This window comes from Fukomys damarensis, unplaced genomic scaffold, assembly GCF_012274545.1.
Source record: "Fukomys damarensis isolate Sample0158 unplaced genomic scaffold, DMR_v1.0_HiC HiC_scaffold_22, whole genome shotgun sequence".
Classification (NCBI taxonomy): Eukaryota; Metazoa; Chordata; class Mammalia; order Rodentia; family Bathyergidae; genus Fukomys; species Fukomys damarensis.
In genome coordinates, this window is record NW_022900934.1 from 22,576,139 (window position 1) to 22,588,782 (window position 12,644).

The following is a 12,644-nucleotide window of genomic DNA, read 5'->3' on the forward strand; positions in this document are numbered from 1 at the left end:
GGACGCGCAGGCGCGCGCGCGGCTCTGTGCAGCCCCCTTCTTGGGCGGAATGGCCCAAGAAGGAAGCGCGCGTCCACGTCGGCACGCGCATGCCCGAGGTGTGGGCCACGCCCCTTGAGCCGCCCAACCAAACCGGTTCCAGCTGGAACGTGACGCATGCTCCTTGCGGGAGGAGAGGGAGCTCGCCTTAGTTCTCTGTGTGACACTGTAACCGGGAAACAGGCTCAGAAAAAGCACCCTGAAGTGACTTTCTCGTCCTTTAGACTGATTCTCGTCATTTAGACATCTTAGCGACTTTCGTAGGAGTTTCTAGTTGCCCCCTCCGCTGTGTGCTTAGTTCACCCATAGAGATGGGTTCCAGTCCTGTTCCTGTGTGACCTTGGATGGGATGAGCTTTCCACCCCCCTGAGCCTTCCTATGCTCGGTAAAAACCAAAAGCACATTCATTCCGTGGCCTCTCTAGCCAGTTGAGGCCCGGCTGGGCCGCGTCCCTGTGGGTAGGTTCCACGCCTACTGCAGACTTGCTAACAGCGGACCCAGCTGGGTCCCCGCTATCCTGGGTAAGTCCTTGCCCAGTCTCTCCATCTATTTTCTGGAAGATAAAAGTCGGGAAGAGAATCTTCCATGCCTCCCAGGTTTGTTGTGAGGGCTGAAGACAATAACGGTGCTTCCAATAGCATTGAGAGTTTTGCTCTATGAAGGTATAATAAACGCCATCACGAACTATTGAGCTCCCTCTCCTCCCTTTTTCCCCCTTGCAGTACTGGAGAAAGAACCCAGGGAGTACTGAGCTACATCCCTAGCCCTTTTAATTTTTTGAGACAGGGACGTGGTAAGCTGTCCTGGCTGGGTTCAAACATGTGATCCAACTGTTTCAGCCTCCTGCTGAGTAGCTGGTAATACACGTGCACCACCAAGCCAGCCACTGAGGCCTTTTGATGCTGGCCACTGTGCCTTAACGCTTTCAGAGTAGTTTACCTCACTCTACTCTCAGTCACTGTGCCAACTTTATCTTTAACTTGATTTACTTTGGAAAAGCCATAGTCAATTCATCATGGGCCTTGAGAACCCAAGGCAGCCCAACATGAGCTCTCTCTTAATAATGCACTCCCTGTGTGACCTTGGGCATGTCCCTGTCTGGGACTCACAGCCCCAAGTGTCCCCTGGAGAGAAACTGGATCAAGGCAGGATTTCACAGTGTGGTCCTTGATTGAACCCCTGGATCCAGGTCCCTCAATTGAGAAACAAAACTCTTGCAGGCACTTTACCAAGTTTGAGATCCTCGGTCTGGGTGTACTAGGTACTTTCCCCCAAGCCCTCAATCTGGCAGGCGAGTTGGCTGGACTCCAGCCTGAGGTGGGGGATAGGCAAGACTCAGACATACCAACCTGCAGGCTCCATCCTGGACTGGAAGTTTCTCTTCTGTGTGTGTGTGTGTGTGTGTGTGTGTGCCCCTAAGTCACTGTCCTGCCTCAGGCAGCCAGAGTGGCAGGTAGGCGAGTGAGGGGTCTCTCCACTCCACCTGGCTGTGGAACACCCCTTGGCTGCTCCCCTTTCCTTGCACTGTCCAGTCCACCCAGGAGTTTCATTGACTATTTTGAGAACCCATCTAGGACTGGGCTTGATGCCATGACCTCCCTCACTGCTGCACTGCATAGGCCATCACTACTGCCCCAGCATTACTTCACTACCCACTTCTTGCCTTTCAGTTAAGGCCCTTCACAGCAGCCTGACTGTTTAAGATGTGGAAAATGATTTTCCATGTTACTCAGAGCAAAAGCCAATGTCTTTTTCATGGCCTGTAACCAGCCTAACACCCCCTTCCCCCACCCATCTCATCTCTCACCCCTGCTCTGTTTGGTCACCCTTTCTCTGTGCACACACATCAGCACCCTCCTTGCTTGAAGCACATTCCCCTACTCCACTAAGTTCCTCATTTCCTTTACGACTGTCCCAAATCTCATTCTCACTGAGCTGTACCCTAGATAACTTGTTTACACATCAGTACCTCTCCCCTCATTCTGCCAGTACTCTCTGTGCTACTTTCCAATGAGCCACTTATGTTTATTGTCTGTTCCCTCCACACAGTACAATATACTGGCCGAGAAAGCAAGGGTTTCCATTTTGTTTATTGATGTGTTCCTGGTGCTGTAGCACTCACTGCCTGGCCCATAGAAATTGATCACGAAACATTCATGGAGCTGAGTGTGGTGGCACATGCCAATAATCAGCACTCTTGAGTGTTTGAGGCAGGAAGATCAAAAGTTCAAGCTGAGCTTGGGCAACTTAGACCTTGTCTCAAAATTTAAAATATTAAAAAAAGGGCTGGGAATGTAGCTCAGGGCAAAGGTCCTGGATTCAATCCCCAGTGTTGTAAAGCAAGAACAAACCCCCAAATATCTATGGATAAAAGAGCCACCTGACTACAAGGTTTATGTCCTTAGCCATTATAGGACTTCGAAGGTTTTGTTCTGTTTTTTAGCTTCTCGGTCTCCGATCCTTTAGGATGACTTGTCTACCTCGTGAAGGTATAAGCAATTCCTGTTTTGTCCAGTTGTCTCAGTCCTGGTGTTGGAGGCCTGCCCATCAGTCCTCCAGTCCTAGTCACTATCTCCCCCAACTGTCTGCTTCGAAGCATGATGATCCATGCACCTAGCACATAGCAGGCACTCAGCCAGGAATGTCCTGGTGATACTGCCCAGGAAAGAAGTCTGTCCGGTGCCCTCTGTGGAGAGATGCCCATGTCAGCAGCAGGGGATTTTGGCATCTCATCTCCCATTCTGGCAAGGCCTCCTGAATCCATCTATCGCTCTCTGTCTCTATGGACCCTTCTCAGGCTTCACTTTCTCTTGCCTGCACCACCACACCAGCCTTTAATCCATCCTGCATGTGCTGCCAGGTGATTCTCCCTGGAACAACTGTGACCACACCACACTTTTTTTTTTTTTTTTTTTCAGGACTGAGGATTGAACCCAGGATTTTTGCACTGAACCTCATCTCCAGTCCATTTTTGTTTTTTTCTTTTGAGACAAGCTCTCTCTAAGTCACTAAATTGCCAGGCCGAGCTTAAGCTTGTAATTCTTCTGCCCCAGGCTCCCAGAGTGTTGTGATTACTGGTGTGCACTATCAAACCCAGCTTATACTACAGTGGACCTTTGCCTTATGAACTCGATCAATTCCCGAGGGCTGGTTGTAACTCAATACATCTGAGATCTGGATGCTTACCTGGCTGGGCATATGCTATGGATAACAAGAGGCAGATGAATCTTCCATTAACCTAATTAGCCCAAGTTGTTCATATGTCAGGCTGGTAGTAACTTGAGGGTCCACTGTACACCCCTTTACCACATGTGCCCCCTGCCCCCAACGATGGTACCCTCAAGGCTTTAAAATCAGGCTGGAAACTTTGACCTATTTACTAGGTGACCTTGACTGACTCCCTAGGCTGCAGTTCTGTGAGATACCTGCAAATGTGTGTATATGAATTAACTGAGTTAAATCAAGAACAGTAGATAATGTGTATCTCACATGGCCATGGCAGATATCACTAATCAGTGGTGACACACTTAATCTGCCTAACTCACCCTCAGTCCTGAGTCCCAGGGATCAGAAATAACTCATGAATTGAAGTCTGTTTGCAGTCTCTGGACAGGATGGTCTTTGAGGTTCCTCTTAGCCCAGACACTTGGAATCAGGTGGATGACCTGATGGGAGACCTGATGGTGGGCTTTAGGCACAAGGTTGACTGGAGATATTTTGCCAGCTTCCCTTCCTATGTCTATGGGTGGGAAGAAGGGAAATGAATCAAAGAAGCCATGTTGCTAGGTGGTAGGAGAAGGGGCAAAGAAGGGCGAGTAGAGCAGCCTGGGACTTGCATAGTCACCGACGGAAGCAATCTGAGAGTTCCCAAACCCACGCTTCATAGCACAGAGAATTTGAGGCCCAGGAGGGGCAGGTACTTACAGTGACACGGCAGAACTGAAGCTAGAACTTGGGGCCCCGGAGAAGGAGCAAGGATATCTCCCGAGCCCAGAACCTATTGCAGCTCAGCCTTGACCCCCGCTACAGTTAGGGAGTGACCCCGTGTGTGCATGTACACATGCATACACACACATGTGCAGGCACACAGAAGGCAGTTAACAGGAGCAGGGGTGCCACCCCGCAGCCCACCACTGTCCTGCTTGCTGAGGCCCCTGGGGTGATGGCAGCAGCTTCTCAAGTGATTCAGAAGGTGTTGGGAGACACACAGAAAGGAGGGTGGGAGGGTCAGAAACTGAGGGGGAAGGAAAAGAAAAGATGCAGGAGAGAAACAGGACTGAGGGAAAGAGACAGAAGGCAAAGATGGTGGGTAAGAGAGAGGGAGGAGAGGGTGGCAGAGTAAGAAAAGGGAGGGAGGCTTCTCTCTGTTCTTCCTTTCTCAGAGTGAAGAGGCAGGATCAGCAGTAGGGATCACAGCACCTGTGCCCCTCCCAGGTGGTCCTTCAGCAGGGGCGGAGCCCATACATGCAACTGCAGCTGAGCGACTGCTGCCTCCACGTTCAGCTGGAGCTGACCAGCCTGCCAGTCACCTGTCAGAGCTATTTCTGGAATGTGGAATCTGGGTCAGAAAAGAGGAGGGAGAGGTGGCAGTGGCAGCACTGGCAGCTGAGAAGCTGCCAGCTGCGAGTGGGTGGGCAGCTCCATGTCCTGGCCACAGTCAGCTGAGAGGAGCGTTCCTTGCCTGGCTCTCACTGCCTCAGTATCTGCCCCTCACCTCATCTCCCCTCCTGTCTACGTCTTGTCTGCGTGCATATATGGCTGCGTGAGCAGAACAAAGACTTTCATATCACTCCGTAATGTGGAGGCTCAGAGCAGCCCTGGGGCACTTATCAGGGGTGGGTGTCTAAGTGGAGGGAGAGAGGTGATTATGGGCAGGATTGCCACGTATGATTGTACAGGTTTTACATAAAGGCTGCCACGTACAAGGGGGGTGTGCCACTCACAATATACACATACCTGAATGATAGTTATTATGACAAATATGACAGTTGGAAATAAAGGACCTTCTCAGGGAAACTGGACGTCACAACAACTTTTCGGCGGACGGCAGTGCAGTGTCTTAATGAGGAGCACTCACGTCAATATCAAACTACCTCACAGACCAGCTGCAGCTCTGGTCACGGTCTTGGAAATCTGGTAGCTTTGATTTTCCCTGTGAGGAAGCTGAGTTTGCTTGTTGAGGGTGAGGCCAGCAGAGAGTAGAGGAAGGGAAGCAAGTATGAAGTGGTCACTGTGGAGACCTGCAAAGAGGGCTGACCAGGGACACTTGGGAGGACGACTTTTTTGGTGGCCCCAATGCACTAGAGGTATGCTTTCCTCACAGATGTGCAAAGGACGTGAGCCTTGGAAGAGACACACAGGTAAGTGTATTCAGGTATATGCTGATACTAGGCATATGTGCATACATATGGGAATATCAGTATGCATGTGTTTTTACATGTTTTCATATCATACATAGGCCCAGCATTACAAGATTTCATATATGTCTCTACATGTCTGGGCAGATATGAGATGTTACTACTTTATACCTTCTTGATTATCTTGGTTTGGGCAAAGGACTCCAAACTGAGTCTAACATTTCAGTTAGCCTCACATTTCTATAGTTAATGCCAAATGCTGCAATAACCATATGGGATGTGCTGGGGCTGCTGTGATTGAATGCCTGACCTCAACTCTAAGCCCCTCTTTGTATTCATGCTCTTTACTCTATAACCACAGTTTCTCCTATTAAAGGTAGGATGTATTTCACTGGAGTTTGGTTTTGGACTCATGACTTGTTTTGACCAGTTGGATGCTAGCAGATGTGTCAAAGAGATTTGAAATGTGTTTGTAAAATGAGGTTGCCCCTGATGTCTGCGACCACTATGGGAAGAACATGCCCTGGTTAGGCCACTGATTCTTTTGGCCACCTTTTGATCCCAGGACGTAGCGTAGTGATGGTGAACTTTTTAGAGCTTTCAATGGTAACAATCAACTGGCTGTGGCATGAGTGCCATAGGTTCGCCACCCCTGCTGGAGGGAAGAAGGAACTGACCTGCAAAATCGTGAATAAGAACAAATGCTTCTTATTGTGTGCCATTATTGTAATCACATGCTTATTTGTACAAAGCATTACTGTTATGCTATTTGACTGACAAAAACTAGGACCAAAAGTGGAGTGTGATAGCAATAAAAACTAAAAATATGTAGCATCGACTTTAGAACCAAGTAGTCAGTTAGAAGTAAACTGTTATAGGAGGTGAAAAAAGGATGCCCAGAAGCCAGGAGTGGTGGTGATTGCCTGTAATACTGGCTACTGGGAAGGCTGAGGCAGGGTGAATCACAAGTTTAAGGCCAATCTGGGTGATTTGACAAGACCCTATCTCAAAACAAGCAATAAAAAAGGGCTAAGCTGAGGATGTAGCTTAGTGAAGTCCTGGATTCAACCCCCATACTAACAACAACAAAGAAAATACCCAGGATTATGCATGGATCAAAACTTGACAAAACCGCCATCTCCAATAAGTTGAAGAGAGTGGATAGCTTTCAACAAGACAGTTCCCAGGAAAAATGTTAAAGTCAAGAGCTGGTTCTTTTTGGCTGCATTTGATAAAGACTCAGAAGAAAGAGAGGAACTCCCAAAATAAATAGCCAATCTGTAGGGAGTGCTTAGAAGAAAGGATACAGCCTGGGGACAAAAATCAAACCAAGATCATAGTTATGATACAGCATCAGGGCCAGATCAAATCAAGAGTATAGTTGACATCTCTTTTTTAACATTCTAAAGTTACCACCTAGTACTGCATCCTCTGAGCTGGTCAAAAGAGTTTACAGAGCCAAATGTAATGGTGCATGACTGTTATCCCAGCTTCTCAGAAAGCTGAGGAAGGAAGGTTGCAAATTTGAGGCCAGCCTAAGCAATTTAGTGAGGCCCTGTCTCAAAACAAAAACAACCAAAACAAACAGCCAGGCATAGTATGGTGGCACTTGCATTTAATTACAGCACTCTGGGAGGCCAAAGCAGGAGGATTGCAAGTTTGAGCCCAGCTGGACAATTTAACAACTTAGTAAGACCCTGTATCAATCCCCAATATCATAAAAATACAAATAAATGATAGATAGATAGATAGATAGATAGGGCTGGGAGGTTATATAGAATCCATGGGTTTGATCCCTAGTACCAAAAATAAAAAAATAAAAATAAAGCCCCCAGAAAGGTTAAGGTCACAGAAGACTAATGTATCCAAAGTAGGCATAATTAGGTCAAGAGATGCATAACTCAGAAATAGTTGTATAGGTGGCTTTGAAACATGGGTTACAAGGAATCAAATATGTAGAAAACTCAAAGTGCTTGAGATAGGCACAGGCGAACAATTGTCAGCTTAGGCTACAGAGATTAAGACGATTCGAGATGTAAAAAGATCTGTAGCTCCCTTCAGGGAGGAAGCAGGTTTAGGAAGAGTTCAGCTGCACAAAGATCATATTCTCCAGTGTAGGAGACATTCCAGGAATATTCCCTGTCAAGATTATTTGTACAGAAGAACTTCAGACTTGCCCTTGATAAATACGTGTTGGAATCCTCATTCTCCCCTTTTTTTGAGCAGGAGCATGAATTACAATTATCCTGTTCCTATTTTACCCAAAAGTATGCTGTGTATATGGGAGGGTTGGGCTACAAGGGCAGATGACAGGGTTGTTTAGATCATAGGTTGATTAAGAGGAGTCACATCCAGACTTAGGAACATGATGCAGACATAGATCATGAGATCTTGACGGCATGATTGGATGAAATTTTTGGAGGTCTTTGGAATAAGTGTTTTCTTTTGGGATGGACTTCGATAAATGTGGCCAAAAGAGTGGACGATAACAGACTGAATTATTTGTCCCTATTCTTTCCCCCCCGCAGCCATACCCTATGTCATACGAACACAGTTTCTTACACAAAGGTGAGTGAGAACTTCATCCTTTGTTTTGTAGCCTAGCTATATGATTTAGCCAAGAGGATGTTAGCAGATGTTTCACAAATCAGGACCATGAATGGCTTGTGTCATTGGTTAGGCTTGCTCTCTTGCCTTCTGCCATCACCATGAGGAGGACATGCCCTGGTTGGACCTCTGATCTCAGGAAGACCCTTCCGTTACCAGATGAGGATGAGAGAATATGAAGCACAGCTGTCTAAGATGACCCACTTGGGAGCAAGAAAGAATGTTACTGGTTGTACTGCGCTGACTTTGTGGTTGTTCTGCATTAGTGAGGCAAGAACCAGTAGAGGGAACTTTTAAACAGTTCTGCCTTATATAGCCCATTGTGTATCTTCAGTCCATTCATGAATAATTGGGTTTGGAGGAAACTGATGAGTGAGGGTTTATGTGAAAGATTTTCTGGGGATGCTGTATGTCCCTCCAGGGCACCTCATACTTAGAGAACTTCCCTGGGGTGTGAGAATGTGGGGAATGGGATCCTTTACCCAGGATTCCCATGGAACTGCAGCACAGAGCCTGGGAGGCCATGGAACTATGGCCTCGACTCTAGTTTAGAGAAGGCTGAAGTGGAGAGGCTGGCAGATCTGGAAGGAAGGTGTGGCAGACTAGTTCATACTTCCAAAGATCCACAAGGAAAAGACCCTCATTTTTAAATGGGTTAAGCCAGTGATGGGAAAACTTTTAGAGCTTTCAGTGATAACAAACAGAGCTATGGCATGCTTGCCAGTTTCACCACCACTGGGTTAAATGATCACCATGGGAGAAAGGAGGGCTGGAATTTTCTTCAGAGGATTTTGCCCAAGATGCTGGGCTAGCAGGCCAGGTCTTGTAGCAAAAAGGCTGATGAGGAAGTGGGGGACCATCAGATGGACAAGTGGAGGGATAGTAAGAAGCAATGGAGCTGGGCACGATGGCACACATCTGCAATTCTAAGACTGTGGGAGGCTGAGGCAGGAGGATCCCAAGTTTGAGCCCAACCCGGGCAACTTAGTGAACTTTGTTTCAAAAAATAAAAAAGGGGGTAGGGGTGTAGTTCAGTGCAAAGGCCTTGAGTTCAATCACTCCTATAAAAAAAAACATTTGGGGTGAAGGGGCATTGTCCCTGCCAGGAAAGAAGTCATCAGGAAGGCCCTTCAGGAGGCACCAGTCATTTAGAATCCCAATACCAGAAAACACCTGCTCTAGCTACCTTCTCTTCCCACCCGGGGAAACCAGAAGCAGCCACTGGTGAGCAAGGCACAGAGAGACACTGACTACCACACCCAGCTCCCTACTAGGGTGTCCCAGCCCCCAGCAGGCCCTAGCTGCAGGTGCATGGTATTTGAGGTGGACAAACTCAAGTACAGACATTAGACCAGAACAGACTGGACCATTGGTGGTAAATGAGGCTGTTCCTTAAGTTCTAAAAGTGACTAGAAAAGCCTCAGGGATCTGCCCCACATGTCACCCAGGGGCAGAGCAGGCAGACCAGGGAGGATGTGAAAGACACTCATGGATCAATTGTTTCTTGCTCTGTCTCCTGCAAGGACCAGTTCATTTAGTCAATAAGTTGGTCACCTGTGCGTAGAATGTAGAATTTGGGTTCATTTATGGACAACAAGGATGACCGAGCACTTGAAACAGCTGTTTCTTCCAACAACACTCCAACCTCAATTACCCTTGACTATCATCAGGAAGCTCGGAGTCAAATCTAAGAACCAGTAATAACAGCCATGGCTTGTCACACTCCGACTACGAAGCATTCAGGCAGGGCCTTGTGCAGGTTAGGGGTGTGACAGGTGAGCTTTCTGTACAGTCTCTAGCTCACCAAGAGCTCTCTAGGGTCTGGCTCATGCCCTCAATTTATATACAGATGGGGAAACTGAGGCTGAGAGTTAGCTATGTAGAGTAAGCTCAAAGCTCTCTGCTAAACCAGAAATTGTGTCTGTGTATATCCCTTGCCCTGTAACTGAATGGCTGTCTCAGTCACACGGGCCCCTTCTCCCGCTTACCAGGCATGGGTCACCTTCAGAGCAGTCAGAACAAGAATCAGGAAGTCTGAATTATCCCTGATTGAGAATATGAGCGGAACCTGCAAGTATCCCGGGGGAAGTTCCACCCTCTCACCGCAGGCTCCCCTTCAGGTTGCCTGAACTAGGTAAGGCCCACAGGTCGGTGTGCTCCGGTAAAGCTCGCCAACCAGCAGGTGGCCGCCGTAAGCAACCAAGGATCCCGTCAGCTCCGCCCTCGCCAACACCTCCGACACCCTGTGTCGTCCCCATTTGGGGTCCGATTTGCCACCCGCTGGGAAGTTCAGTGTCGAGCCCACCTGCTTTAGTTTCTTCCAGTGGCGGCCCAGCCCTCTTTGGATTCCTTCCCATCAGCATTTCCCCTGGCCCGCCCATCAGGCAGGGAAACCGGGGTCCCCGCATCAGGTTACTCACTGGGAAGTGTGCGACTGTTGCTGAGGCTCCCGGTGCTGGGCGGCGGGGACAGGGACTGCAGGGAGACGCTGTCCTCCTCCTGTGAACAGCCTGCCTGGATTGCGCGAAGGTAGCTGTGACTGCGGGAGCGGAAGTAGCTGGGCAGCGGTAGGTCCAGCGCCTCCGCTGCTGCGGACTCCGCTTCGCTGCAGGCTGACTCGCAGGCTGCCTCGTACTGGTCACTCAGATCTGCCTCCCGTACCTGTCCAGGCAAAGGCAGGCATCAGGGGCCAGCTTTACTATGCTGAGGGAAGGGCTGCTCTGTAGTCAGCTCAGCTGCAGGGCAGGAGAGAACTCTGGGCCTCACCTCAGCCACCACCCCTCCCACCACGTTGATGAGCCCGCTTGCCAAAGGCTTGGTGGCACCACACCTTCCTCAAAAGTGCAAGCAAGGTCCTGAGTTTGAACCCCGGTACCAAAACACCCAAAAACCAAAACCAAAAAACAACCCATCTCATCTCTCAGGGCCTCAATTTTCCCATCTCTGCATGGAGAAGGTCAGAATAATGCAGGACATTAGCTAGATGCTATCTTGTGTGTCCCTACTGATGAACTGATATTTTAAGGCCATATCTGAATTCCACATGGAAGAAGTCTAATTAGGAATGTCTGCCCTGGATGTTTACCAGGTTAGGATCCAACCCCTTCATTTTACAAGCAAATAAACTGAGGACCAGTGCGGGAAGATGCTTGTCAGGGGCATCCAGTGAGGAAGGGGCAGAGCCAACACTCCAAAGATTAGCACGGATGTGAACTGGGTGTGGAATGGAGGCACAGGCCAGAGATGACACGAGAGCCTGGTGAGAGAAGGTCAGGCTGGGGAAGGGGGGCTGGAGCAGGGAGGAGCAGTCTGCGATGTTGGCGGAGGCAGTGTAGAGAGTGGCAGTGTGCTCTGCCCATCTACGTGGTTCCTGAGTTGTCTCTTCTGCCTAGGATCCTGCAAATCTGAAGCGTGGAGCCGCCTTACCATGCACACACTCTCTGTGGGCCACGGTGGGGCTGTCTGACCCATGTCTCGGGCTCTGTTGGCAACAGGACCACACGGTATAAGCTGAGGAGTCAGCTGGCCAAAGAGGAACACAAGGAGGAGGAGGAGGGCCTAAGGGAAGGCCTGAGCTAGGGGAAGAAACCCTCAGGCCACCACTGTGCTTTCCAGGTCAGCGTTTCCTCCTGTGCCTGACAGGGAATCGCCTGCGTACCTGTTTGTGTGTACACCAGGTAAAATGATTACATGGACCCTCAAGTACTTGGAGAGGGTTTGCAAATGTCTAAATCTATGCTGCCCAATGTGGTAGTCATGTGTGGCTATTTAAGTTTAAATTAACTAGAAGTAAAAAAGCTTGGTAGTTGTACTGACCAAATCTCATTTGCTCGAAAGCCACATGTGACTAATGACTAATGACTAGTGGCTGCCTTGGACAAACATGGATTACAGAACAGTTTCCATCACTGCAGAAAGTTCTGTTGGGCCGATCTGATAAGATATAGGACATATGGCATACCCAAAATACACTTAGAGGTGATATTAAAGCAATTTGTGGTTATCTTCTCATGCTGCCAAATGAAGTATTGAGACCCTTGTGACTGCCAAGGGCAATGAGGTCTTTCTTTGAGGTTACACCATGACAGCACAGCTCTGGGACCAGGCCACCAGGTCTGAGATCCAGGACCCAATCCTGGGTCCATCATAGCTTTGTTAATAGGAATATAGCCGAGTCAATCATTCTGTGACTCAATTTTCCATGTATAAAATGGGCCAATTACAGCGTCAATTTCATAGTGTTAGGATTAAATGAGGTAACTCATATCATGTACTTAGAACAGAGTATGGAGAGTCACCTGCACCTATGAATGTAGGCAGCAATGTGAACCGAACATGAGAATTTACAAATGTTGGTTAAGATGCTCCCAACCCTCGAGGAGGGTGTCAGCTAGTGACTGCTGCTGGTATGTGCACCACTGGGGTTTACTGTGTGGGGGACACTGCCCTACAGGCTCTGTACAACACAGCACTTCCTGCTGGGCATAGCGGTGCACATTGTAATCCCAGCACTCGGGAGGCCGAGGCAGGAGGATTGCTGTGAGTTCAAGACCAGCCTGGGCTACATAGTGAGTTCCAGGTCAGTCTCAACCACATAGTGAGACCCTGTCTCAAAAAACCAAAAACAAAAAAACAACACAG

General features: G+C 48.6%; 1 protein-coding gene across 3 annotated transcripts in view; it reads right to left on the reverse strand.

Annotated features, from left to right (window-relative positions):
- Dlgap4 (DLG associated protein 4) overlaps window positions 1–12,644 on the reverse strand; it is a 126,909-nt gene that overhangs the window by 59,490 nt on the left and 54,775 nt on the right. For all 3 annotated transcript variants that reach the window (XM_010640001.1, XM_010640000.1, XM_010640002.1), the window contains exon 6: window positions 10,424–10,664. In XM_010640001.1, coding sequence (XP_010638303.1) covers window positions 10,424–10,664 — 241 coding nt within the window. The remainder of the gene's footprint in view (window positions 1–10,423; window positions 10,665–12,644) is intronic.